The sequence below is a fragment of the Sciurus carolinensis genome, chromosome 10 (genome assembly GCF_902686445.1).
Source record: "Sciurus carolinensis chromosome 10, mSciCar1.2, whole genome shotgun sequence".
Lineage (NCBI taxonomy): Eukaryota > Metazoa > Chordata > Mammalia > Rodentia > Sciuridae > Sciurus > Sciurus carolinensis.
The window spans coordinates 79,436,129-79,461,990 of record NC_062222.1 but is presented as its reverse complement, the minus strand read 5'-3'; the positions used below and the strand labels follow the sequence as shown (position 1 = coordinate 79,461,990).

The following is a 25,862-nucleotide window of genomic DNA, read 5'->3' as shown; positions in this document are numbered from 1 at the left end:
TACTGAAAAGAAGATATTGCTGCCAGGAAAATATGTTTTTGGAGAAACGAGCTTATTGGCAACTAATTTAAATTCACTTACATACATACCAGCCCATGGCTCAAGGTACACTCCATCTCTCATATGTTTAGCAGTTTGCACTTTACTGCTAAACAGATCCACAAAGTCCCAATTTCCTTCTCTGTGACCTATGATGACCTTTGAAATGTATTTTTAAATATCTCTTGAGGGTTTAGTAAGAGTCAGAAACTGTCCACAATTATAAAAGGAGGATTCTGAACGTCTCTCTAGTAAGCCATTTTGAATAATTCTGCAATACATGACTGTTAAAACTAATCTTCAAGAAGAAGATAGCTCTGTCAGCTGTATTACTGATAATGCTGCCTCATTCAGTATTGTCAGTGGTACAGATAAAAGGAGCAGATAGCTCAGACATTAAGAAATACTGGGAATCTGTGGTCAGGGTTTAAAACTAATTCTACATCAAAATCATTATGAATCTTCGCCAAGATATGTTCTTTCTGAAAATCAGGTTATCCAGCTTTTAACTGTGTGAAACATGAAACCAGTTAATTGCTTTATACATATTAGCTACATGAAAACATGCAAAGCCCTTAGAATAGCAGCACATGCAGTAGAAAATGCTCAGTAAATATAACATATTATTACAATTAAGACTTCTAAACTACTGCCCAGGAAAAAGAACATGGCATTCAAAAAGAACATCACAAAAAAAATTTTGTTTTTTTCATTCAATAGCCATGTTACAAAATATTATTCCTGAAAGATCAGAATCCTTCTTTCTCTTGGGCTGGTTCTGTGTTCTTAGTTGCACTCTCCCTCCTTCTGCACTCTAGACACCCACAATTGTGGTCTAAGTTCTCACCATTCTTGCAGATGCTGACATTCAACACTCCTGATCCCAAGCAGTTTCCTTCAGGTAGACAAAAGCCAGCATTGTCTGAGGTATTGGCTAATATTTCTGCAGGCACCTTATACCGAAAGGCAGGGAGTCCCTGTACACTCTCAAAGTCACTGAAAGTGATGTACACTGACCTGTTAGAATGCAAGAATAAAAAGTCAATGTGGGATAGCTGGGTCAAATGGTGATTCCATTCCAAGCTTTCTGAGGAATCTCCACACTGCTTTCCAGAGTGGCTGCACTAATTTGCAGCCCCACCAGCAATGTATGAGTGTACCTTTCCCCCCACATCCTCGCCAACACCTATTGTTGCTTGTGTTCTTGATAATCGCCATTCTAATTGGGGTGAGATGGAATCTTAGGGTAGTTTTGATTTGCATTTCTCTTATTACTTGAGATGTTGAACATTTTTTCATATATCTGTTGATTGCTTGTACATCTTCTTCTGTGAAGTGTCTGTTCATTTCCTTAGCCCATTTGTTGATTGGACTATTTGTATTCGTGGTGTAGAGTTTTTTATACCCAAAGGACTTAAAATCAGCATACTACAGAGATACAGCCACATCAATGTTCATAGCTGCTCAATTCACAATAGCCAGATTGTGGAACCAACCTAGATGTCCTTCAATTGATGAATGGATAAAGAAACTGTGGCATATATATACAATGGAATATTACTCCGCCATAAAGAATGATAAAATTATGGCATTTGCAGGCAAATGGATGAAACTGGAGAATATCATGCTAAGTGAGATAAGCCAATCTCAAAAAACTAAAGGACGAATGATCTCGCTGATAAGCGGATGAGGACATATAATGGAGGGTGGGAGGGGTTAGTGTTAGGGTTAGGGTTAGGTTTAGAGTTAGGGTTAAGGAAGGTGGTAAGAATGGAGGAAGGAAGGACTGTACAGACGGAAAAGACGGGTGGGAGGGGTGGGGGGAAGGGAAAAAAATAACAGAATGAATCAAACAACATTACCCTATGTAAATTTATGATTACACAAATGGTATGCCTTGACTCCAAGTACAAATAGAGAAACAACATGTATAAAAAAAAAAAAAAAAGTCAATGTGGGCTCTAGTCAGCACAGTCTGCCTGGAATGAGTTAGTGAACAAGAGTTCTCAGGGACAACATGGCCAAAAGCTTATGGGTAAGTGGAAAATGAAAATGCGAAAGAATGATTGAAAGGTGCTCCGCCGAATCACTGGGAAATAAAGTAGGTCAATTGTAATGAAAGATGTTTAAGAGGTGGCAACTGTGGTAATACCCAAAGAAGGCCAGCGAAAAACAGAACGTGTGGTAGAAAATTAAGAAGATAACATTGAACCAGGGTGTGGTAGTGCACGCCTGCAGTTCAGCCGCTTGGGAGGCTGAGGCAGCACAGAGATTCCCCATCCCCAAAAGAAGAGAAGGAGGAGGAGAAGGAAGACATTTGGAATAGAGGCATGTTTAAAAACAAATAAATAAAAGAGTCCTCTAGACCAGCATGGACACAGGTCAGTGTGGTGACCACAAGCAGAGAAGGTGGTGGCAAGTGTAAGACACAGGCAAAGCACAAGTGGAAAAGGCAGCAAGGGACTTGGTCAGATAAAGTCTTAGGAACATGAAAAGTGCCACATTGGGCAGATATTTGATTTCAGAATACACAGTCATGAACCATATAATGACATTTCAGTGGGTGATGGACTGCATACAGGACAGCGGTCCCATAGGGTAAGGCCTAGTGACATCAGCACCACATCAGTTGTGTGAGTACACTTTTTGATCTTTGCCCAATAATGAAATCACCAAATGATGTGTTTCTCAGAACAAATTCCTGTCATTAAATGATGCATGACTGCATTTTGATACCCATTTCCCTGAATAGTTTCCATGTTTTGCCCCCGTCATTCATTTAAATTGAGTACAACATTATTCTGCCTTCTTTACTGTTTCAAATGCAGTTCCGTGTATTGTTATACTACCCCCTTACACTTGCATGGTGCCTGATCGACAGAGCACATTCATGTACACTGTCCTCATTGATCCTCTGGCCCTTCATATGAAGGCGAGAGGAATAGCTTCCCAGGTCTCATTTTTTCATCTTGGAACCAGAGGCAATTGTGCATCTTTGCAAGGTAGTGAATCACATGGGAGTTGCCTTCCACTGCACATCCTAGCCCGTGGCATTTTTTAATATTTCAGGCAAACAGAGGAAATAGTATAACAAATACATTTATACCCGCTTCTCAGAGGAGTAAAAATATATTATGGATATCACCAATGCTCTCTGTATAATGTTTTTGGTTTCTTTCCTTTTCTGCCTCCTCTGAGGAAACCACTATCCTGAATTTGGGGGTCTGGTGTTCTTTTCATGTCTTCATGCTTTCACATATTTGTGTATTCATAAACTATGTCCTTGTTACCTTTTAAAAATATTATATAAACAATATACCATATTCTCTCTCTGTAATTTGCTTCATTTGGCATTACATTTTAAAATTTTATTACATTAATGCACATATCTCTGGTTCTTTTATTTTAAATCCTATACGATATTCCATCATACGAATACACCACAACTTATTTATATTCTCCCTTTTCATAAGCACAGATTGCTTCCAATTTTTCACTAGGATAGTTAACGTTGCCTCCTGTCTATGCCTTCTTGCATGCAGACATAAGAGTTCATGCCTAGAACCATCTAACAGAACTGCAGAGTCATAAGTTTGTACCTCTTTGCTTTATTTAACTTTACCAAATGGTTCCCCAAAGCCAGTTATACCAGATAAGAATATGTTTCCTCTGTCCCCAATCTTTTTGTTTTTTGAGCTTTGAGTATTTATTACCTATTTTTTTAAACACTTATTTAATTATGCATTCATGTAATTTAATTTTTAATTATATCTATGTTTAACAACAGAGTCACAAAACTCCCCCAAATTTAACTGGTCTGCCAGAACAAGTCAGCTCCAGTATAACACTAGCTACGACCCGCAACAAAGTCCTTAATAAGGGGAAAAAGGAGTATCAGCAAACCAAAGCCTGGTTCAGGACACCAAGGACATGAAGGGTAGAATTTACATTTTTTTAAATTTATTTTTTCATATTTTTATTGGTGCATTATAGTTGTGTATAATGGTGGGGTTTGTTATTACATATTTGTACATGCATAAATATTACAATATAATTTGGCCAAGATCATTTCCCAGTATTTTCCATTTCTCTCCCCTCCTCTCTCTCCCTGATCCCTTTCCTTTACTCTATTGATCTCCTTTTAATTTTCGTGAGATCCCTGCCCCTCAACCTTTCTTTTCCATTTTCCTCTCTAGTTTCCACATATGAGAGAAAACATACGACTCTTGACCTTCCGAATTTGACTTATTTCACTTAATGGTCTAAAATTCCATCTATTTTCATGCAAATAACATAATTTCATTCTTCTTTATGGCTGAACAAAACCCCATTGTGTATAAATACCACATTTTCTTTATGCACACATACAGTGACAGAAGACACCTAGTCTGGTTCCCTGGTTTGGCTATCGTGGATTGTGCTGCTATAAACCTGGGTATGCATGTATCACTATAGTAGGATGTCTGTCCCAAATCTTTGAAAAACTTCCTCCAACCCTCTGAGTTCCTCTGTTCCACACTACACCCAAACATCTCCTCTTTCCATCTTCCACAGGTATCTACTGAAGAGAGTGGTTGGATAGAAGGCGAGTGTGATGTTCTACAGGAGAGGTGGCAAGGATCTGAAAGGGCCCAACTGTGGCACAGGGAGCAGGCTGGAGAGGCGGGATGAGTCCAAGTGCCTCCTCTGAGGGCAGACTGCTGTCACGTGCTGCCTGCATAAGTGCAAGAGAGGAGGAAGAGCTACAGGTCTACCGGTCAAGGACGCTGGCATGGCTGATGGCAGGTGGTGCAGTTATGTGAGACAGGAAACCCTGGCAGAACAGCAGTGTGGAGAAGTGTGAGCGCAATGAATCAATAGTGTGAAAGGCTACAGGTTCCTTCTGCCTGGAAGAGAAGTTTCCCAGGAAGCCCCGCAGGAGTTGGTGAGCAGGAAGATGGAGGAGGCAGGGGTGGGCTGTGCCAGCAGTCTGAGGGTGGAGGCAGAGGGGCGGTGGCATGACAGAAGAGCAGGGTCAGGGTGGAGAGGAAGCTGCCTTCATGGAGGAGACTTGACCACGTTCATTCATAGATTGGGAAAGGCAGGAGGGAGGGAGAGATCTCAGGGCAAGGGCGGGTAGACATGATCAAAGGGAGGTGATTGCTTGGCAGAGACCCAGAAACTCAGAAATATAGATAGTAGTTTCATTTATTTACCTTCTGTGTACAGACTGCCTGTCAAGTGGAAGAAGATAGGTCAAACATTATACTTGGCAGCATATCACAAGAACTAAGAGTCAATTCTGTACTGTATGACAGGTCTTCCACTAAATATTTTACTAACAGTAATTCATTTGTCTTCATAAGAATTTCTATTCTTGCTTTACAGATATGGAAAATGAGGCACAGAATGATTAAATAACTTGCCCCAAGTCACACAAACCAACACAGACACCATTGGCTGAGGAACTGACTTTCTCAAAAAGACTCCTAAGGTGCAAGAAATAGAATCGAGAATCAATAAATGGGATGGTATCACATTAAAAAGTTTCTTCACAGCAAAGGAAATAATCAAGAACATAAAGAGAGAGTACAGAATGGGAGAAAATCTTTGCCACCTGCACCTCTGACAGAGCACTAATCTCCAGGATATGTAATGAACTCAAAAAAATTAACACCAACAACAACAAAAATAAAAAAAATCAATAAATGGGCAAAGGGACTCAACAGGCACTTCACAGAAGAAATACGAATGGTCGATATATGAAAAAATGCTCAACATCTCTAGCAATTAGAGAAATGCAAATCGAAACTACACTGAAAATCCATCTCACTTTAGTCAGAATGGCAATTATCAAGAATACAAGGAACAATAAATGTTTGCAAGGATGTGGGGGGAAAGGTTCATTCATACATTGCTGGTGGGACTGCAAATTGGTGCAACCACTGCGGAAAGCAGTATGGAGATTCCTCAGAAAACACTGAATGGAACCACCATTTGACCCAGTTATCCCACTCCTCAGCATATACCCAAGGGACTTAAAATCAGCATACTATAGTGAAGTGGCCACTTCAATTTTTATAAAAGCTCAATTTACAATAGCTAAACTATGGAACCAAACTAGGTTCCCTCCAACAGATGAATGAATAAAGAAAATGTGATATATATACACAATGGAATATTACTCAGTCATAAAGAAGAATGAAATTATGGCATTTGCTGGTAAATGGATAGAACCAGAGACAATCATACTAAGTGAAATGCGCCAATCCTAAAAAAACTGAAGGTTGAATGTCCTCTCTGATATTTGGAAGCTAACTTACAATTAGGGGGCGGAGAGGAGAATAGAAGTTCACTGGATTATACAAAGGGGAATGAGGAAGGGGGATGGGAATAGGAAAAACAGTAGAGTGAATCAGACATAACTTTCCTATGTTCATATATGAATATACGACCAGTGAAACTTCACATCACGTACAACCACAAGAATGGGTAGTTACATGTATGTAGAATATGTCGAAAACACTCTACTGTCATGTCTATCTAAAAAGAACAAATTTAAAAATTCATTGAAAAAGAATCAACACAGACAGGTTCTGGAGTCTGTGCTCTCAATGTGCCACCAGTATTTATCGCCATTATGCCTAAGTGTGTTGACATATAGTCCTCACTCTTTAGGTGGTCTTGTAGTCAAAATCCTTAGTTAAAAAAAGAACTTATTTTTAAAGTTCTTACCTGCAAAAATCAGATGGGAAGACATAAAGAACTTCATCCTTGGCTATTAATGGGTGAAAAGAATCTCCATCTGTTCCATTAATCATATTGCATTTATCTGTTGCCCACCAGTCCAGTGACCTACAATTGATAGCACAAGAAAGAGTCAGGATGATCAAATTGGAATATAGATTCTCTTAAATGGTCAAGACTTTTCAAGATGTAACTGGAGTTGGTTCTTCACAGTATATTCATACGCAGACACAGAGTGCTAGGGACTAGGAGGGGAGAAAAAATAGGTCCTGGACCCAAAATCAGTCTTAATCAACGTAACAGCCCCGAATCCCTATTTCCTTCCTTCAAACTGTGTATCCTACATAAAGGTTTAGAAATACTGATTTACTTAAATCAATAACCCAATTTAGCATTAATAATGTATCATTAAACCAACCACAGACAGACTTTGAATAGACATATCTGGCTCTTCAATATTCATGACAGACTCAATCCATCTTCTGAATAGTACTCTCTTCCAAAAATAACAGAGACTTCTCTTGGATCACAAGAAATATTGAAATGACTTCATGCTCACTAAAAGCACATTTGAGATAGTATTTTTAAAAAATTTTTTAGTTGTAGGTGGACATATTATCTTTATTTTATTTATTTATTTTTATGTGGTGCTGTGGATTGAACCCAGTGCCTCACATTTGCTAGGCTAGCACTCTACCACTGAGCTACAGATCCAGCCCTAGAATGTTTTTAAAAATAGTTTTTAGTCAGGTGTGGTGGTACATGCTTATAATTTGGGAGACTAAGGTAGGGGGAACACATATTTGAGGCCAACCTTAGCAACTTAGTGAGACCTTGTCTCTAAATAAATAAACAAACAAATGTTGGAGGATGTAGCTCAGTGGTAAAGCACCCTGGGTTCAAATCCCAGCACCGTGTGTGTGTGTGTGTGTGTGTGTGTGTGTGTGTATGTGTGTGTGTGTGTGTGTGTTAAATTAATGGTACATGCAATGGAATAAATGTTATGTCCCCTCCAAATTGAAGTGTTGAAATCCTAACCCCCAAGGTGATAATAATAGACGGTAGGACATTTAGGAGGTGATCAGGTCATAAAAGTAGAGCCCTGATGAATGACATGTGTGCCCTTGTTAAAGAGAAACAAGTGACTCTGTTGCCCCTTCCCATGTGAAGTTACAGTGAGAAGAAAGTCACCCATGAGGAACCAAGCCCTCTCCAGACACCTGTCAGTCAGTGGTTTGATCCTGGACTTCCTTGCATCCAAAACTGTGAGGAATAAACTTCCGGTTTTTGTAAGCTACTCAGTCTATGATTGTTTGTTATAGTGGTCTGAGTGAACGAAAACAGTACAAAATACAAGAGAAAGGAAAGGGGAGGCAATATGTAGAAATCCTCCTAATTTCTGTTCAAGATGACACTCCAAGTTCATGAACTGAGGGACTTTCCCAAGTGAGAATAAAGTTGTGGTTGATAAAACATGAAAGGAGAACATCTAGAAAGTCCATGCTAAAACCAAACATCTCCCTAGACATGGAAGAGATGATAAATGCCAAGCGGTAATTAAGGTTAAAGATGCTTGGCTACAGATTTGGAAGCAAGGAGAAAGCACTGAAACTCAGCCCTGAAGTTAATAAGGATTAAAAGTGGTCCACCATGGGTTTGAAATCAGGGTCCTAGGGGCAGAGATCGAAGGGGTTAAAGAGTTGGACATTGGCCTCCTGTAATCCCAGTGACTCTGGAAGTCTGAAGCAGGGGATTGCAAGTTTGAGACCAGTCTGAGCAACCTAGATAAACCCTGTCTCAACATTTAGAAGTCATTAAAAGGTCTGTGGATGTAATTCAGTGATAGAGTACAACTGGGTTCAGCCCCCAATGCCGAGAAAAAAAGAAAAGAAGAAGTCAAAGAGCCTGGTGTGGTGATGCACATCCGGAACCCAGCTATTCAGGAGGCCGAAGTAGGAGGATAACAAGTTGGAGGCCAGCCTGGCTAACCTAGCAAGACCCTGTCTCAAGATAAAAAATAAAATAAAAAGAAGGGCTGAGGATAAGCATGTGGCAGGGCTGTCTGCAGTTGTATTTCACAGGCTACTCAGAAGCTCCCTGTCCCCTGGCCTGGGCTTGTGACCCCACCCTTTGGGACCCTTCTTTGTCTCCCAGTTCAGAAGGCCTTAACTACAACTCTTGCCACCGCCTGTTGGGCTTTCTGCTGCAAGCCAGTGCCTGGTGCAGACAATGACCCACCCCACCAGATGAGGCAGCTCTAGCCCCCAGCTGTGATGGAGCACACTAAGAAGGCCGTACAAGCTCAGTGCCCTGGAGCTGTCCCACTGGCCCCTAGAACGGGCTATAGGGGTTGGATGGGCCTTTCCTTCAGATGTCTGCTAGAAGCTGTACTAGCTCCTGCGTGCCCAGCTCCTGGTGTCCTCCTGCCTGTGCCCTGGTGTCCTCTTCTCCTGGGGCCTCCCAGCACTCGGGCCCATCTCCCTCTGTAGTTTGCAGTCTGGTGGGTGAGATGAGTGGAGGTGACATGTCCATTGTGTCCCCTGTACAACTGGCAATGTGAACCACACTTGGCCCCAGCCCAGGTCTGGTCCTTGTGCTAGTGTTGGCACCCCTTGGGTCCAAGTATGGGTGACCCACCAGGGTAGCCAGTACCATTAGGAAGCAGAGGTGGGCTGTGTCCTCCCACCTGGTTAAAGTTCCCCGTTTCTTCAAGTTGTCAGAAGGCTGCATGCTGCCTGCTCCTCCCCCTGTTCCACAGGTTCCTTTGTTGGGGGTTCACTGGCAGGACAATAAAGAGTTACTGAATTAAAAAAAAAAAAAAAGAGGAGGTGGAGCTTGTATGTGGTTCAGTGGTAGAATGCTTGCCTAGCATGTGCAAAGTCCTGGGGTCCCTTCCCAATGCAAAAACAAACAAACAAACAAGGTCAAAGAAAACAGCTTGTATATGCTGTTTGAATTTAAACTTGTAGAAAGCAGAAAAACCCAGATATACGCTCATAACCAGAAGCTCAGCCCAGCTTTCTGCTGATTTCCCCAGTGAAACTGTGGGAGGCTCCTGTGTGCACACTGGTTCTGGACTGTGGGCTCCAGAGTGTATTACTGGGAGGAAGTACAAAATTGAAACCAAGAGAGGTAAGGACAGATAAGTAAACACGTGTACACAGACAGCAGACTCACATCCCAACTAAGATGATTCTGCAAATCGAGACTCCTTTAATTGAATGAAACTTATATCAAAGGACCAGAAACAAAATCAACAAGGAGATGAATTCTCTTTAGAAGAAATTAAAATAATGAAACAACCTGGTCAATACCTTAAATATATATGCTGGTTAGTATCCTCAAAGAGACAAATGAAAAATAGCATCCTTAAAAAATAGTGGAAAAATTACTTAAAAAATAAAAAGAAAAGTATGAAATAAGGAAGAAACAAAATAAAAAATGAAGAAATCTTAGATATAAAAAATAGGGTTTTTTTTTTGGGGGGGGGTCAGTGTAGGAATAAAACGCCAGACTATACACAGCTAGAGAAAACTGAAGAATTGGAAGAGAGTTCTAAGGAATTTACACAAATATAAGTTCAGAAAAATTAAAAATTAAAGGACCAAGATACAGAAACAAGATGAGAGGCTTCAAGAAATGTTTAAGAGGAATTCAGGGGCTGGGATTTAGGAAGTGAGACTAGGGCGAATACCAGAGAAGCAGTAATTGAAGAGATACTTGCTAAAACTTTTCCAAAATTTCAGAAAGACAAGACACCTTGTATTAAAAGTATGCCTCAAGGGCCAAACAAAATAAATACAATAAATTCAGATCCGGACACGGTTTTGCAAAAGATAAAGGGAAAAGATAAAGGCCAAAAGTCAATGGAATAATATCATCACAGTTTTGATGGGTTGGCCCAGAATTCTGTACTTGGCTAAAATAATTCAAAACTGAAAGTGGAATAATGATATTTAAAATAAGCAAAGTCTCAGAGAGTTTGCCACCTCAGAGCCTTCCTGAATGAAAGAGTTAAGAATGCTGGGTTTCTCCACCTATTAATATTCTGGACTTGGGAATTCTCTGTGGTAGGGCTTTTCTGTGATGGTGGGGTTTAGGGCTGCCATGCCACTACCCACTAGATGCCAACTGCACTCCTCAGTTGTGACAACTAAAAAATATCCAGACCCCAACAAATGTTTCCTGGGGGACAAAATGACCCATGATTGAAAATCACCATGTTAATGCGTAGTCTTTAGCAAGAAAAAAAGTGAACCCAGGAGGAAGAAATGAGAAGAAAACAAAAGTATAAATTAATTTATAAATTAGTAAATAAGTTGGTAAAATAATGATTGTTTTTTAGCTTATATTTAACTTCATATGAAAGTGAAACAAGGTGTAGACGAGAATCACAAGGAAGATGTGCATGTGTGGGTGTGAAGATCTGGGTAAAATTATTGTCTTGTTTGGAAGGAGAAAAGAGAATGAATAGATGTTATTGGGAAAAGTCCTGGTTACATATAAATCATAAAAACCTAAGAGTGGAAGCAAATGTAGAAATAAGTGCAATATATCAAATAATATAGCACATATCACAAATGTATCTATAATTACAACATGTATATACAAAGATTAATCTCTCCTATTAAAAGACTGGAAAATAGATTGTATATAAAATGATATTCAACCATATCCTGTTCACAAGTAACTTTCTCTTCCAGCCCAATACCTGGTCACCTGGCACTCCCCCTACCCCATCACCAGAGCTAATATTTATCCTGGCTTCTTCCAGATTCTTTCAGGGATCTTATATATTTGGGTGTGTGTGTAATACGTGTATGTGTGTGTAAATATGTTTGTGTAATGCATACATATGCTTTAAAATTTTATATAACTGTTAATTAAAACTAGTTTAAAAATTGTGAAGATTGTGTAGAGACCCCCTCATTCCACACCCAGTCTCTCCTATCTCTAGCATCTCACATCACTGTAGGTACACTTCCTACAACTAATAAAGCAACATAGATATGTTATTATTAACCGATGTCCATACTTTATTCCCAGTTCCTTAGTTTTTCCCTGATATCCTATTTTTGTTCCAGGATCCATCCAGGACACCACACGACACTGAGTGGTCACATTTCCTGGGGTTCTTCGGTGCTGTAATACTTTATCACACGTTCCTTAGTATTTGATGACCTTGACAGTTTTGAGCAGTAATAGCCAGGTATTTTTTAAAAATCCCTCAGTTAGGATTAGTCTGGTGTTGTTCTTGTGGTTGAGCTTTTGGGAAGAAGACCACAGACAAAGTGCCACTTTGTGCCTGTTATCACCATGGTGACCACATGACCCGCCACTGTTGATGCGTCTTGGCTCCCTAGCTGAGGAGCAGTGTGACCGCTTTCGCCTGTGTGAAGTGACGGCTTTCCCTCCGCACGGTGTGCTTGTTGACATGTTCGTGTTTAGACATGTTTTTTAAATTTTAATTTCTTAAAAGAGGTAGTATGTTAGGTATACTGTTCAGCATTTTCCCTTAATAACTCTTAGAGAAATGCTTTTTTTTTTTTTTTCCTGTTCTTTAACCAGCCAGATGACTGACATGGAAGAAGCACTAACAGGACAAGTTAACCATTTATTCCCTGGGTGTTCTGGAATCTACCTTTGAAACACAAAGAAATGCACCTCACAGATATTAGCTAAGTTTTCTGTCAAATTATTCCAGTGAATTAGAAATATGGTAATGTGAATATATGTTTATATCACACATAAAATTGTTATTGACATTTTTCATTGTTACCCAAAGTTTCTTTTACAAAAATACACATGATGAATTTTTCTCAGAACTTAAAGTCAGTATGCAGTCTATTTCCACAAAACTCATTGTATATCCCTTTTTCCTGGATTGTTCTGAAGTTTTGAAGTAAATTGAATGTTCAGGAATGGAAGTTCTTGACTTAGGCTCTAAGAATTGCCCTCCTTCCTAAAAGCTTTCTCATTTTTCTGACTCTAAAAAAATCAAATTATTTTGTTTTCTATGTAGCTTTATTATAAGCTGCCTCAGTTTCTTTTTTGGAAGTAATTTGTTGATATATTGTAAATATTAAAATATAAATAGCATTTTTTAAAAGCTACAAAACTAAACTCAAGCATATTTTATCTTTAGAGAAAAATACATCAACAATTCACAACCATGGAATTAAAAAGAGAACCAGAATCATCCCTCCCTTCCCAAACAATCATTGGTTTGAAAGTATTTGTGCTGTGGCTACTGCACATCCTTCCGTAACTACTGAGGACGAGAGACTTTTCACTGATTTGTAACTTATGCCTGGCCACAATAATTCTACAAATCATTAATATTTAATTTGAAGAACTTATTTGATTTGCAAAATAATTACAAGAATATTTACATATTTATACATCTTCATCCAAAATGCTAAAATTTTTAAAGAATGTATATTTAGTTCAAATAAAAAATGAAAAAAATAATTACACTGGTAAATCATTAGACTTACGTTTTTCCATTCCACTCCACAATCTTTGTAAAGTTAAGGTAATTGTCTTCTCCAGTTAGGAAAACATAATCTCCATCATTAGTTCCATTTTTCTAAAAATAAATGAATATGATAATTTTAAATCACTATGGTGGTTAATTTTATGTCACCTTGTCTAAGATAGGCTGACCAATTGTCTGATTAAACACAAGTCTAGATGTGCTGCTGTGACAGTGTTTCATGGATGGAATAAATACCTACAATTAGTTAACTTTAACTAAAGAAGATCACCCTCAAGAATGTGCGTGGGTAAGGCCAGGTTCAGTGGCACGTGCCTATAATCCCAGTTGCTCGGGAGGTTGAGGCATCACCATCAGCTGAACAAAGAAGTTTTGAAGAAAACTCAACATACCTCATAAAACAGGCCAAAATATGGGGAGACGTCGGGTCTGAAGGCATGGATGAGGGACAAGATCTCATCTTTGTAGCCCCAGAGCAATTCATCAACCGTGTGAGTCACAAAGAGCTTCTGCTGATAGGCTTTCAACATGGCTTCTATGATCATCTTGACGAAGTTGACCTGGGCCCATTCTATGACAGTCTAGGGGACAAAGGCAACTTAAGATCAGAGTGTGCGCTCTAAACACCCCCACCCCACACTCTTCTACTATCCCTCAGCAAGAGGGGCTGGAAACTTCGATGTTGAGGTTAAATAGCTGAAAATCAGTTCGTGAGCTCCTCTCTGGTTGCGTGTGGAATAATAAGACCCTTCAGTTTATTCTTCTTTCTCATATTACGTTTTGTAAATGTGAGCTCAGTATTCCCATTTGTAGGCTGTTATCCCAACCTCACAAAGGAAAAGTTCTTGTGAATACATGGCATTTTTGGCCACACGGTGGCGCTACGGTTCCTTCTGTGCGGGGCTGGAGGTTGGACCCTCATAAATGGTAATCACTAGGTGGCAGAGCAAGGCAGGATCTGGGATCCATATTCTCTTAGGTTCTAGGTCCAACAAGTTAACTGGATATGTAAGGGGCTGTCACCTAGAAGTTACGGGGGTGGGAGCCTCAGAAGAGGTGGGTGTACGTGAATCAGAAAGTTTCCTGGTCCCGGTGGCAGGGGAGGCTGAGGCAGGAGGATTGTAAGTTCAAAGCCAGCCTCAGCAACTTAGCAAAGACCCTGTCTCAAAATTAAAATTTAAAAAAAAAATTCAAAAATGTAAAAAGGGCTGGGGATGTGGCTTAGTGGTTAAACACCCCTGGGTTCAGTCCCTGGTACCCACCCCAACACACACCAAAAAAAAGTTTCCTGGGTCTCAGTATAGTATAGGTATAGGTGTTATTAAAAGGTGGAATTGCCATTACCAGTAGGTTCAAATCAATAGTCCAGTCTCTGCAATTTGAAAAACGGAGAAAAAAAATTTTTGAGAATTTGAAATCTGAACTAAGATAGAAATCTGAACTAAGAAGTGGTATGCAAATTCTATTGCTAGAATTTCTGAGACAAAAAAAAGGGGGCCAATAAGTATGTTTTAAATTACCAGCTACCCCCCTCCCCCAAAATCCTTATTTATCTCACAAGTGCTCACGCTGAGCACACAGGAAGAAACTGTAAAAATAAATCCTAAAATTTGTATTTTTACTATCATTTGAAAAGACCTTGTTTAATAGACCTCAGGAAAAAAGTCATCTTCTTTAAAGATGACTTTAAAGAAGAGAAGGGAAGATACATTTTTTACATTTTGTATATATTTATTTTATATATATATTAAACATAACAATAGCTCCTAAATGTAAAACCAAAACCATAACAGGCTTATCTTTATATTTCTTCTATAATCCACAATGATATAAAACCTCTCACTTACCAATACAGGAATATTCAGTGTTCTAATTAAGTCAACTTTAGGGTCTCCAACGGATTGGTTCCGTTCAAAAACATATGCCTTGTTGCTAACAGCAGATATTGTTGTTCCATTATCTCCAAATTGAACATTTGCCTTGTTTCTGAGTTCCCTAAAAGAAAAAGATTTTATTTGAAAATAGATAATACTTTCATAAGCAAGACTTTTCTTTTTTTTAGTATCAAAGTTATATTTTCAATACGATATTTCCGACATAATAATTAATTAGAGAGACTGTATCTAGAAACCCTTAAAACCTTGGGATTTAAACTAAAATGTGGGAAGAAAATGAGGCTTAGGATAATTTTCTCAAAAAAGGTTGTTTTCATTCTTTACCCCCATAATTGGAAACGTATAGCAGTCAAGAGCCATCTTTTCTCTGGAGGGTGGGGTGGGTGCCGTACCAGGAATTGAACTCAGGGGCACTCGACCACCGAACCACATCCCCAGACCTTTTTTGCATTATATTTAGAGACAGGGTCTCACTGAGTTGCATAGAGTCTCACTTTTCCTGAGGCTAGCTTTGAACTCGTGATCCTCCAGCCTCAGTCTCCAGAGCCACTGGGATTACAGGTGTGCACTACTGTAAGGACATCCTGATCAGAGAATTGAAGCAATCAACAAACTCTTTTCCTTGGATATAGTTTGGTCCTGAAATATTGTCAACATTTTCACTTTAGTTTATAGATTCAGTTTGAATTTCAATTTATTTACTAATGCCTTCTATTTCAGTTGAAAATTCATTTAAGAAATTGTGGTTTACTGGGTGTGGTGGCGCATACCTGTAATACTAGCTACTCAGAGGGCTGAGGTAGGAGTATTGAAATGTTGAGGCCAGCCTGGGCAACTTAACAAGATTCTATCTCAAAATAAAAAGGGCTATGGATGTAGTTAAGTGATACAGCATTTGCTTGTCATGTGCAAGGCCCTGGGTTCAAACCTCACTACTGGGGATAAAAAAAATTTTTTTTCCAAGGTTTAGTAAGTTAAAAGAGTTCATTCTTGTTTGTGATGCATAGTTCAATTTGGTTCAAGTTAGTTCCCCCAAATGAGGTATTAGGAAATCTCTTATCAAGTGTTTGGTGGAGCACAGTAGGGTAACTATAGTTGACACCAATAACTGAATAGTTCAAAATAGCTAGTAGAAAGAATTTTCAATGTTCCTAACATAAATAATAAATGAGATGATATGTTACTTGCCCTGACTGGATCATCCCACATTCCACATGTAATACACATATTGAAATGTCACACTGTACCCCATCAATATGTGCAATTACTGTGTTGAGCAAATATATATATATACATATGTATGTGCATATATATATATATGCCCATAATATATAAAGAACTCGAAAAATGCCAAAAATACAAATAAACCTATTAATAAATGGACAAAAGAATTAAAACAGACACTTCTCAAAAGAGGAAAACAAATGGCCAAAAAAAATACATAAAAAAAGTTCCACATTATTAGCAATTAGGGAAATGAAGATCAACAACACTGAGATTTCATCTCACTCCTGTCAGAATGGCAGTCATCAAGAATATAAACAATAAATTCTGGAGAGGATATGGAGAAAAGGAATACTTTTACACTTTGGGTGGTATTGTAAATTAGTACAACCACTATGAAAATCAGTATAAAGGTTCCTCAAAAGACGAGGCATGGAAACACCCTATGACCCAGCTATGCCACTCCTTGGTATTTATCCTAAAGAATTAAAATCAGCATACTATAGTGATATGCATATGCAAGTTTATAGCAGTACAGGTCACCATAGCCAGACTATGGGACCAGTGTAGGTATCCATCAACAGATGAATGGATACAGAAAATGTGTTTTATATATACATGAAGTTTTATTCAGTCATAAAGAAGAATAAAATTATGTCATTTACAAGAAAATGAATGGAACTTGAGACCATTGTTAACTGGCATAAGCCAAATTCAGGTCAAGAGTTACATGTTTTCTCTCATATATGGAAGTCAGAGAGGAAACAGAAAAAGAAAGGTGTTGGTGGGGGCGGGGGGGGGGGGTGTCCTTTGAAAATCAAAGGGTGATCAGTAGAGTAGAGGAAGGGAGCAGGGGGAGGGAAAGGGGAAATACTGGGGAGTGAATGGTCAAATTATTCTTATTCTATTGTGTGCATACATTACAAGGAATCCCACCACTTTATACAACTATAATGCACCAATAAAAAATATGGAAAAATAAATAAAATTAAGGGTTGGACCAGGAAAAACAAAAACAAAGTGATTTGTTAGAAGATGGAGGAGGAGAGGACATTTCAAAGCTAAACCCCTGCTCAGCTGTGGCTGGTGCCGACAGAGGGGACTCATCTGTCCACATTCACCTGGCATGCCCAGAATCTCCCTGCAGCAAGGATGGGGAGGAAACCTTCTGCACAGGTAGCTGTTCGTAATTCGAGCTTAGCACTGCACATTAACTGAGCTCACTGCTAAGGAACTAGCAGTAGAAAAAGTGACATCAGAGTTAATGCCAGGCTGGGGAGCCAAGAGCTAGAACTCAGAATAGGTCCAGGTGTCAACTTTGCCAAGTTAGAAAACTAATGTCAAAAATCAATGACCTTGCTAAATAAGGCTTATTTTTTTCTTGACCCAGGCCCTAGGTCATGAACTTAGAAGCCTGGATAACCCCAAACCTAGAGTCTGCTTCATTTATGTTTATTTATATTTACTGACTGGAGACGACTTTTAAAATGTTTTCTTTTTTGCTTACCCTGGAAGATCAAGGTTTGGAAAACTTAGTGAGATCCTGCCTCAAAATAAAATTTTTAAAAAGAAAAAAAAAAGGACTGGGTTGCAGCTCAGCGATAGAATGTATGCCTAGCATGTGCCAGGTCCTGGGTTCAATCCCTTGTAGGTTCAATCCCTTGTACTAAAAAAAGAAAAGAAAAGAAGGAAGAAAAAGAAATGTTTGGATGCTGATCCATGAACTATTGAATCAGGCAGGAAAACGTAATAGATTTTAGAAATAATTTTAGGAACAATAGTCTGAGATAAGGGATGGAAACCAAAAAGAATAATTTTAATTAGCTGAAGAATTAACCTCTGTGCATCTAATCCTCTAGGATACTGGATAAACTGGATGTCTGCAATACTCTCAAATGACCTTTATCTTTTAGTCATTTTGGTTCCTTCGTTCACCTAATCCTCTGCTGAGAGTTTACTGTAGGAAGTGACTGAGAGACGGGTAGGTTGAGATCTGACTGCTAGGTTTAGCTAGCATCATCCATACTTGCTCTGGGACTAAGAAGTTGCTCATTGTTTCTGTGCCTCAGTTTCCTCATCTGTAAACCAGAGATGGTAACATATCTATCTTGTAAGGTTGTTAATGAGAATTCAATCCACAGAAATCGACAATCCAGTGAGGATACAGATGACACATACTAAATGCCTAGAAGCATTAGTTGCTAATACCATGTGCCAGGGCTTGTGCTCAGCTCCTGAGAGACAGGATGAGTCCCGGTTCTTTTCCTTAAAGAACCCACAATAGGGCAGGGAGACCGCCATTGAAACACCACCTTCCTTGTGGTTAGTGCTTCACTGGATGACCACAAGGAGCGAGGGGACACATGGGCAGGGTGGCAACTGGGAATGTGAGTCCTGAGGGAGCATCGTCATACACCTCTGGTTGGTCCTGGAAGGGGTAGGCTGCCCCTAGGTGGGAGGTGGAGGATGCCTTCCAGACAGAGGCAGAGGGACAGCTCGACAGGCAGCACAGAATGACAGCACAGGACACGCTTCCTGACTGCAGAGGGGAAAGCTGTGGCAGGGAGGAGGATGACACTACTGAGGTGATGTGAAAGAGCAGCAGCAGGTGAGGGCAAGGCTGGACTCAAAAACCACAGCACGTGGAAATGAGTTTCCAAGTCTCAGAAGGAAGCAGGCCAAAGGCAAGTGCTAAGGTACCCCATGCTTCCTTCCTTTTCTTTTCTTTTTCTTTTTTCTTTTTTTTTTTTTTTCTGGTACTGGGGATTGAACCCAGGAGTGCTCTACCACCAAGTTACATCCCCAACCAAACCCTTCTTTTGTAATTTTTTTTTTTTTTTAATTTTGAGACAGGCTCACACTAAGTTGCTAAGGTTGATCTCAATCCTATGATCCTCTTGCCTCAGCCTCCACTCTAGCTGGAATTGTAGGTGTGCGCGTCCCACCATACTTAGATTTGACCCTGCCTGGTCAACTGATGAAGTCCTGAAAAACTACAGCTCAAACAGGACACTTAGTGTGGATAAAACAGAACTTTTCCTACTACAGAATCCTCAGTTCGAAAGCAATTCAAAGTGGCAGTTTTGGATCTGGCTTATATATGTCTTTAACAAAGAACAATAAAATTTAGAGAAATAGCAAGACAAAAGGATGCAGTTGCAGATTTCTAAAGGTATGAAAGCTGTGGGGAGGTGCTATAGATAGAATTTGGAATGTCGTCCAATGACCCATGTGCTAAAGGTTTGGTCCACAGCCCATGGTGCTATTGGGAGGTGGTGGAACCTGTAAGCGGTGGGGCCTAGTGGGAGGAAGTTAGGTGATCAAGGGTGTGCCCTTAAAGGGGATATTGGGATCCTGAGATACCTTCCTGTATCTCTTTGCTTGTGGTGAGCAGCTGGCTCTGCCATTTACTATGTTGTGCTGCTTCACCAACCAGACCCAAAAGTAACAGTATCAACCAACCATGGACTGAAGCTTCCAAAACTGTGAGCCAAAATAAACCTTTCCTCTTCAAGTTGATTATCTCAGGTATTTTGTTATTGTAATGAAAAACTAACCCAGAAGAAAGACATAAAGGAAATGACTAATGGGGTAAAGTTTGCACACAGATTCAATCCTTCTGGGACTGTCTCTGAGTTGATAAAAATTTGTAAAGGAGAATTTACATCTTGTCTTTAGGTGGGAAAAGGGGCAAAAGGAGGAAAGACTTTTTGTCTTTATAAATCTGTTATGCTTTTAGTCAAAGAGAGAGACATCCCTGTCGTTCCCCTACATCTTAACTTTCTTTAGTTCAATAATTCTTCATATTTTGAGGAAAATGTTTGGGTTTCTTTCAGTAACTGAGGAAAAGCAGTATGAGGAGGGGTCAGGAGAGGTCTTAGGTCATATTTGTTGAAGGCGTACAAGAAACAACTTCACTGCTTAAGTATTCCTGTCCCCAAACACCTACCATGACTCACATGGCTTGTGCAGGTGACTCTAGTGCCACCACATGCATTTAAAACAGACATCCAGCACAGTGACACACACCTGTTTCACCAGTGACTTGGGAGGCTGAGGTGGGAAGATTGCAAGTTTGAGGCCAGCCTTAAGCAACTTAGATTGACCCTTTCTCAAAATAAAAAATAAAAAGGACTGAGGATGTGGCTAAGTAGTAAAGAGCCCCTGGGTTCCATGTCCAGCACTAAAACAAACAAATAAATAAATAAATAAATAAATAAATAAATCTTACAGGGACCTGGTCACCACACCTTCTGCACCTGTTGGAGATCATTTTCTATTTTTCTTAGTTTTAAGATTAAGGATTTTAAAAAAATTTACTATTTCATCCAAAGCCACTTCTGTTCCTTTTTTTTTGCTACTAATCTAAAAGACACTATCATGGAAGAGTGAGTCAGGTTTAAAAGAAGGGCAGGCACTCTCCTTGGAAACAATCATGGAATTTTAAATTTTTTATCCTTTCTTTGAATGTAAAAATTTTTTTGTGCTTTAGCTGACAGATTAAGGATCCAAGAAATAGAAGCACACAATTTTAAAGTTTGAACATAGTTCCTGCCTTTGCTAAATGGCAAGGAAGATAGTTTGATCCTTTAAAAAATTACATGCAAAAAAAAAAAAAACCAGAATTACAATAAAATAGACTTGAATATCAAACCTTTGATGGGAGTAGGACTTTTTTCCCTTTAACTGACACATAATAATTGTCCATATTTTTGAGGCACAGTGTAGTTCAACACTGTGAAATGTGTGATGATCAGATTAGGGTAACGGCATATCTATGGCCCAATTTAGGAAGCAGTTATCCTTCCTTTGTTCTGGTAACATTCCAAATTTTCCTACTACCTATTTGGAAATACTCAATTAATTGTTGTCTTACTGTGTGCTATTAGAATATTAGAAGTCCTTCCTCCTGTCCCTTGAACTCACTGTCCCCCTCTCCTCAACCTCCCACCCAGGGCTCTACTCTACTCTCTGCTTCTAGGGGATCAATGTTTTAGATTCCACATATACATGAGATCGTGCAGTCCTGGTCTTTCTGTGCTTGACTTATTTCATGTATTAAAGCCCACACGTTAAAGGTTAGTTCCCCAGAGTGACTCTATTGTGAGATCATGGCACCTTTAACATCCTCCAGTTATGTTGCCCAAATGATAGGATTTCCTCCTTTTTTTATGTTTCAATAATATTCCATTATGATACAAGAACTGGATCTGTATGTTCAAGAAGAAAGGAATCATAGAAGAAAGTGTAGTAGTAACATATCCACACTATTAAATATTATCATAATCAACACTTATAAAGATCATGATATAACATGGAAAAATGCCTATATATATACATATATATGTGTGTGTGTGTGTGTGTGTGTGTATATATATGTGATGGGAAAATACCTATATATACTTACTTATATAATATACATTATATTATATAATTTACTTACAGAATTTACTTATATATAATATCTATTATGTATTTGCACATGCATATAGTATATATAGTATGAGGACCATCTAAAAGTTAAACTTACCCAGGAAAAATGGCTGAGAGGACATCCACCAAAATATTAACACTGTTATCTTTGAGACAGTGAAACCTTGGATAGTAGATTTTGCTCTTTTACTTTATTGCAGTTTCAAGTATATGTTTAGTGATTACTATCTATGTACATATAATACATGTATACACATACATATAAATATATATGCATAATATAATTTTATAATATAAATATAGCTTATCCTTTTAAAGATGATACTATATATGATATTATATATTTTGATTACTATTTCATAATCCAGTATTACTTCATAGTCAATGAACAATTTTTTAAAAGCCCACTTTATATCCCTCACATCTTCTTTTCTTTTCTTTTTCTTTTTTTAGTATTGGGTTTTGAATCCAGGGTTTTGTGAATGCTAGGCAAGCACTCTACCAAGCTACATCCCCACCAGTCCTTTAATTTTATTCTGAAACAAGCTCTCACTACATTGCCCAGGCTGGCCCCAAACTTTCAATCCTCCTGACTCAGCCTCCTGAGTAGCTGGGATTACAGGTGTGTACCACCACACCTGGCACATACCTTTTTTTCTTACTATCAAGCCTAAAAACGAAATGAACAAAATGGACAGTGTAACTAAGAAACCCAACATCATATAATGGAACATTTTAACAAATACATATAAGAAACACAGAATTAGTTGAAAAGAACTCAGACAATTATCTTTTTAATTTTTGAAATGTTAAGTAGTAGGAAAAATAGAAAAAGATGCCTAGAAAAATAAATTTAAAAATCTCAAAGTGGTTGCAAAGTCATGGGATACCATAAATCTGATACAAATTTTAGTAAAAGATTCATGAAGCAAAGTAGTGTTGATCCACAGCTTTATGAAAACACAAGTAAGACACTACATTCCTTACACCAGATGGACTGGTTTTTATCAACACGTGGAACTGCTGTCATCTTTTCCCAAGAGCAGACATAGTCTGAACTAGCCCAAGGTGTCAACGTTGAGGGAAATGTGCCAGCTGTCATGGTGGGGCAGGTGAGTCAGGCCTAGCACAGCCTTTCCCCACCTCAGAGATTTCCCATCACCAGCAGCCCCACGCCCTCCCCTTCCTTTGCCCCAGGTGCCTTGGCACAGTGGACACAGTCAGCTGACTAAGGTGGGAGGGAACCCACGGAACTACCAAACACCAGGGCAGGAGTTACTGAATGCTCAGCCTATTCTATACAGGAAACAACAGTCTCAAGTGACAGAAATGAGATCCACAGAATGACTACCAAAAGCAAATATAGAGACCAACAGGCCCTGTAGAGAGGCCTGAAAAGCCATGCTTTTCTATAAATGCCAGATCTCACAACCCATTTTAATCTAGTTAGAAGTTCTCAACAGTTTACTCTGTGCTTGTGCATATTCCTAACAAAGCCACTCTTTTTCAGGACCTGGTCCCTCCTTCTTGACCCTACTCTTGAGTTTCCCTGCCTAAGTTTTGTGGTTCCAGCTAAGCTACTCCTGTCCTTTGTTTTAAAACAATTTCTCCTCTTGTTTCTATGAATTTAAACCATAGCTGAGAATATTTCATTCATTTTTTTCCACCCATATTCATTAGACACTGGATGTTCAGAGATGAAAGGACTTGGTCCCTGCTCTCCATGGAGCTTCCAGTACTTTGGAAAGAAAGACGGATATGTAATCCAATTATTAAGATGCCTTTAGTTACTGTTGTAATAGACACACATACCAGGGACAAGTTCCCGGAGGAGGCAGATTTGAGCTAGGTAGAAATGTTGGTGGATTCACTCTTTGACAGAGGCAACTGACTCATGGTAGTGTTTTGGGTGGCTTATAAGTAATTGGAGAATTGAGCGTCCAACATGGCAGCCACTGGTGGCATACAGCTACTGCATGCTCAAAATGTAACTAGAAGGAAATGAAACATGCTGTAAATGTGAAAGGCACATGGTATTTCAAGGCCTTAGTATGAAAAAAGAGTGTAAAATATTTCATTAATAATTCTAAATATTGATAACATTGAAATGATAGTATTTTTGATCTTTTTGAATTATTTATATAAAATATTAAAATTATATTTGCCTGGTTTTTAAACTTTTTTGTGTGTGTGTGCCAGGGATTGAGTCCAGGGGTACTTAACCACTGAGCCAAATCCCAGTCTTTTTAAATTTTGAGACAGTGTCTTGCTAAGTTGCTAAAGTTGGCTTTGAACTTGTGGTCCTTCTGCTTTAGCCTCTCAAGCTACAGGGATTATGGGGGTGCACCACCACACCTGGCTGGGTTTTTGTATTTCTTAACTTTTTAAAATGTGTCTATTAGAAAAAATCTAAATGTCCTGTGTGACTCATGTTAAATTTCTATTGGAAAACTCAGAATATAAAATTCTAGGTTAAGAGTGCTGCAGGGGTTGCAGATATAGCTCAGTGGTAGAGTGCTGGCCTACTGCGTACAAGGCCCTAGGTTTGATTCCCAGCGCCAAAAATAAATAAATAAATAAAAGAAAGAAAGAAAGAAAGAAAGAAAGAGAAAAGACAGAAGAAGTGCTGCTATGGTTTGGATAAGTGTTCCCCAAAGGCCCACATGTTAAAAGTTAGTTTCCCAGAGTGGCTCTATTGTGAGGTCATGGCACCTTTAAGAGGTGGGATCTGGAGGAAGGTCTTCAGGTCACTAGTAGAGTGCCCTTGAAGGGGAGGGCCAGACTCCAAATTTTTCCCCCACCTTTTTTTCTTTTTCCAAGCAATGAGGTGAGTGGTCCATGCAATTCTGCCATGATGGGCTGCCTTGCCACAGACCTAAAAGCAACAAAGTCAACGGACCATGGAATGAAATCTCCAAAACTGTGAGCCAAAATTAAACTTTTCCCTTTATAAGTTGATTATCTCAAGTGTGTGTTATAATAATGGAAAACTGACAAATACAAGTACCAAAAAAAAATAAATTAAAAAGAGGTTAGATAAACAGAAGGAGTCAAGTCTCTAAGACCTTGGACATCAATCACACTAGGACATTTAGCAGGGAAGAGGAGGAAGTATCAGACATGCTGAACCTCTTTTGTAAAGTCACTCTGGCAAGAGTGGAGAAGAAATGAAGGCAGGGATCAGGACCAGAGACAGGAAAGCTCATGGAGGAAAAATAAGACAGTCAAGGAGGAATCAATCCTTCCTTCCATTCTACTGAATCTGCTTTCAGAAATTCCAAACCTTCTTTGTGCCATGAGCTCCATAGGCCATCTATGATGAGACCCTCAGGACCATTTCTCAGATCAACATTTTAAAATACAGAAAATAAAATACCCAGGATTACCAAGGAAACAATTTTAGTCATCCCTTGGTATCTGCAGGGGGTCAGTTCTAGCTCCCTAGCCCACATGCACATCCCCAGATGCTCAAGTCCCTTAGATAAAATGGTGTAGTATTTGCGAATAACCTATGCACATCCTCCCTTACACTTTAAATTATCTCTAGAATACTTATGACACCTAGTACAATGTAAATGCTGTGTAAATAGTTGCATATTGTTTTATAGTTCAAGAAATAATAACAAGAAAAATATATATACCTGTTCAGTACAGAAGCAATACCATAGCCCTAACTATGTCATCATCCCAGCAACAATGTAACATTTTCCCAAATATTTTCAATGACAGTTAACTATGCAGACAGACAGATGAACAAACTCAGAACCCAAAGATACAGAAGGCCTACTATTGCGTTCCCTCTGCCTTAACTCTCTTTCCCTCTCCGCTTAACTCTCGCCTGCTCCGGTCGTTCCGCTTCTCCGCTTCTACCCCTACTCTCAGCCTCTTCTCTCAGCTTCTGCTCTCAGCTTCTGCTCCTACTCCCAGCTTCTTCTCTCAGCTTCTGCCCTCAGCTTCTGCTCCTACTCCCAGCTTCCTCTGCTACTCCCCCGCCCATCAAGCTTATATACACCTCAACCAATCAGGGGAGAGCACACGAGGTAAACGCG

At 39.2% G+C, this 25,862-nt stretch overlaps 1 protein-coding gene across 1 annotated transcript in view; it reads right to left on the bottom strand.

Annotated features, from left to right (window-relative positions):
* Scarb2 (scavenger receptor class B member 2) overlaps nucleotides 1-25,862 on the bottom strand; it is a 61,204-nt gene that overhangs the window by 10,097 nt on the left and 25,245 nt on the right. The window contains exons 3-7 of the mRNA XM_047566153.1: nucleotides 15,109-15,256; nucleotides 13,654-13,842; nucleotides 13,263-13,354; nucleotides 6,754-6,873; nucleotides 887-1,056 (exon numbers count right to left, since the gene is read on the bottom strand). Of these exons, the coding sequence (XP_047422109.1) occupies nucleotides 887-1,056; nucleotides 6,754-6,873; nucleotides 13,263-13,354; nucleotides 13,654-13,842; nucleotides 15,109-15,256 (719 nt within the window). The remainder of the gene's footprint in view (nucleotides 1-886; nucleotides 1,057-6,753; nucleotides 6,874-13,262; nucleotides 13,355-13,653; nucleotides 13,843-15,108; nucleotides 15,257-25,862) is intronic.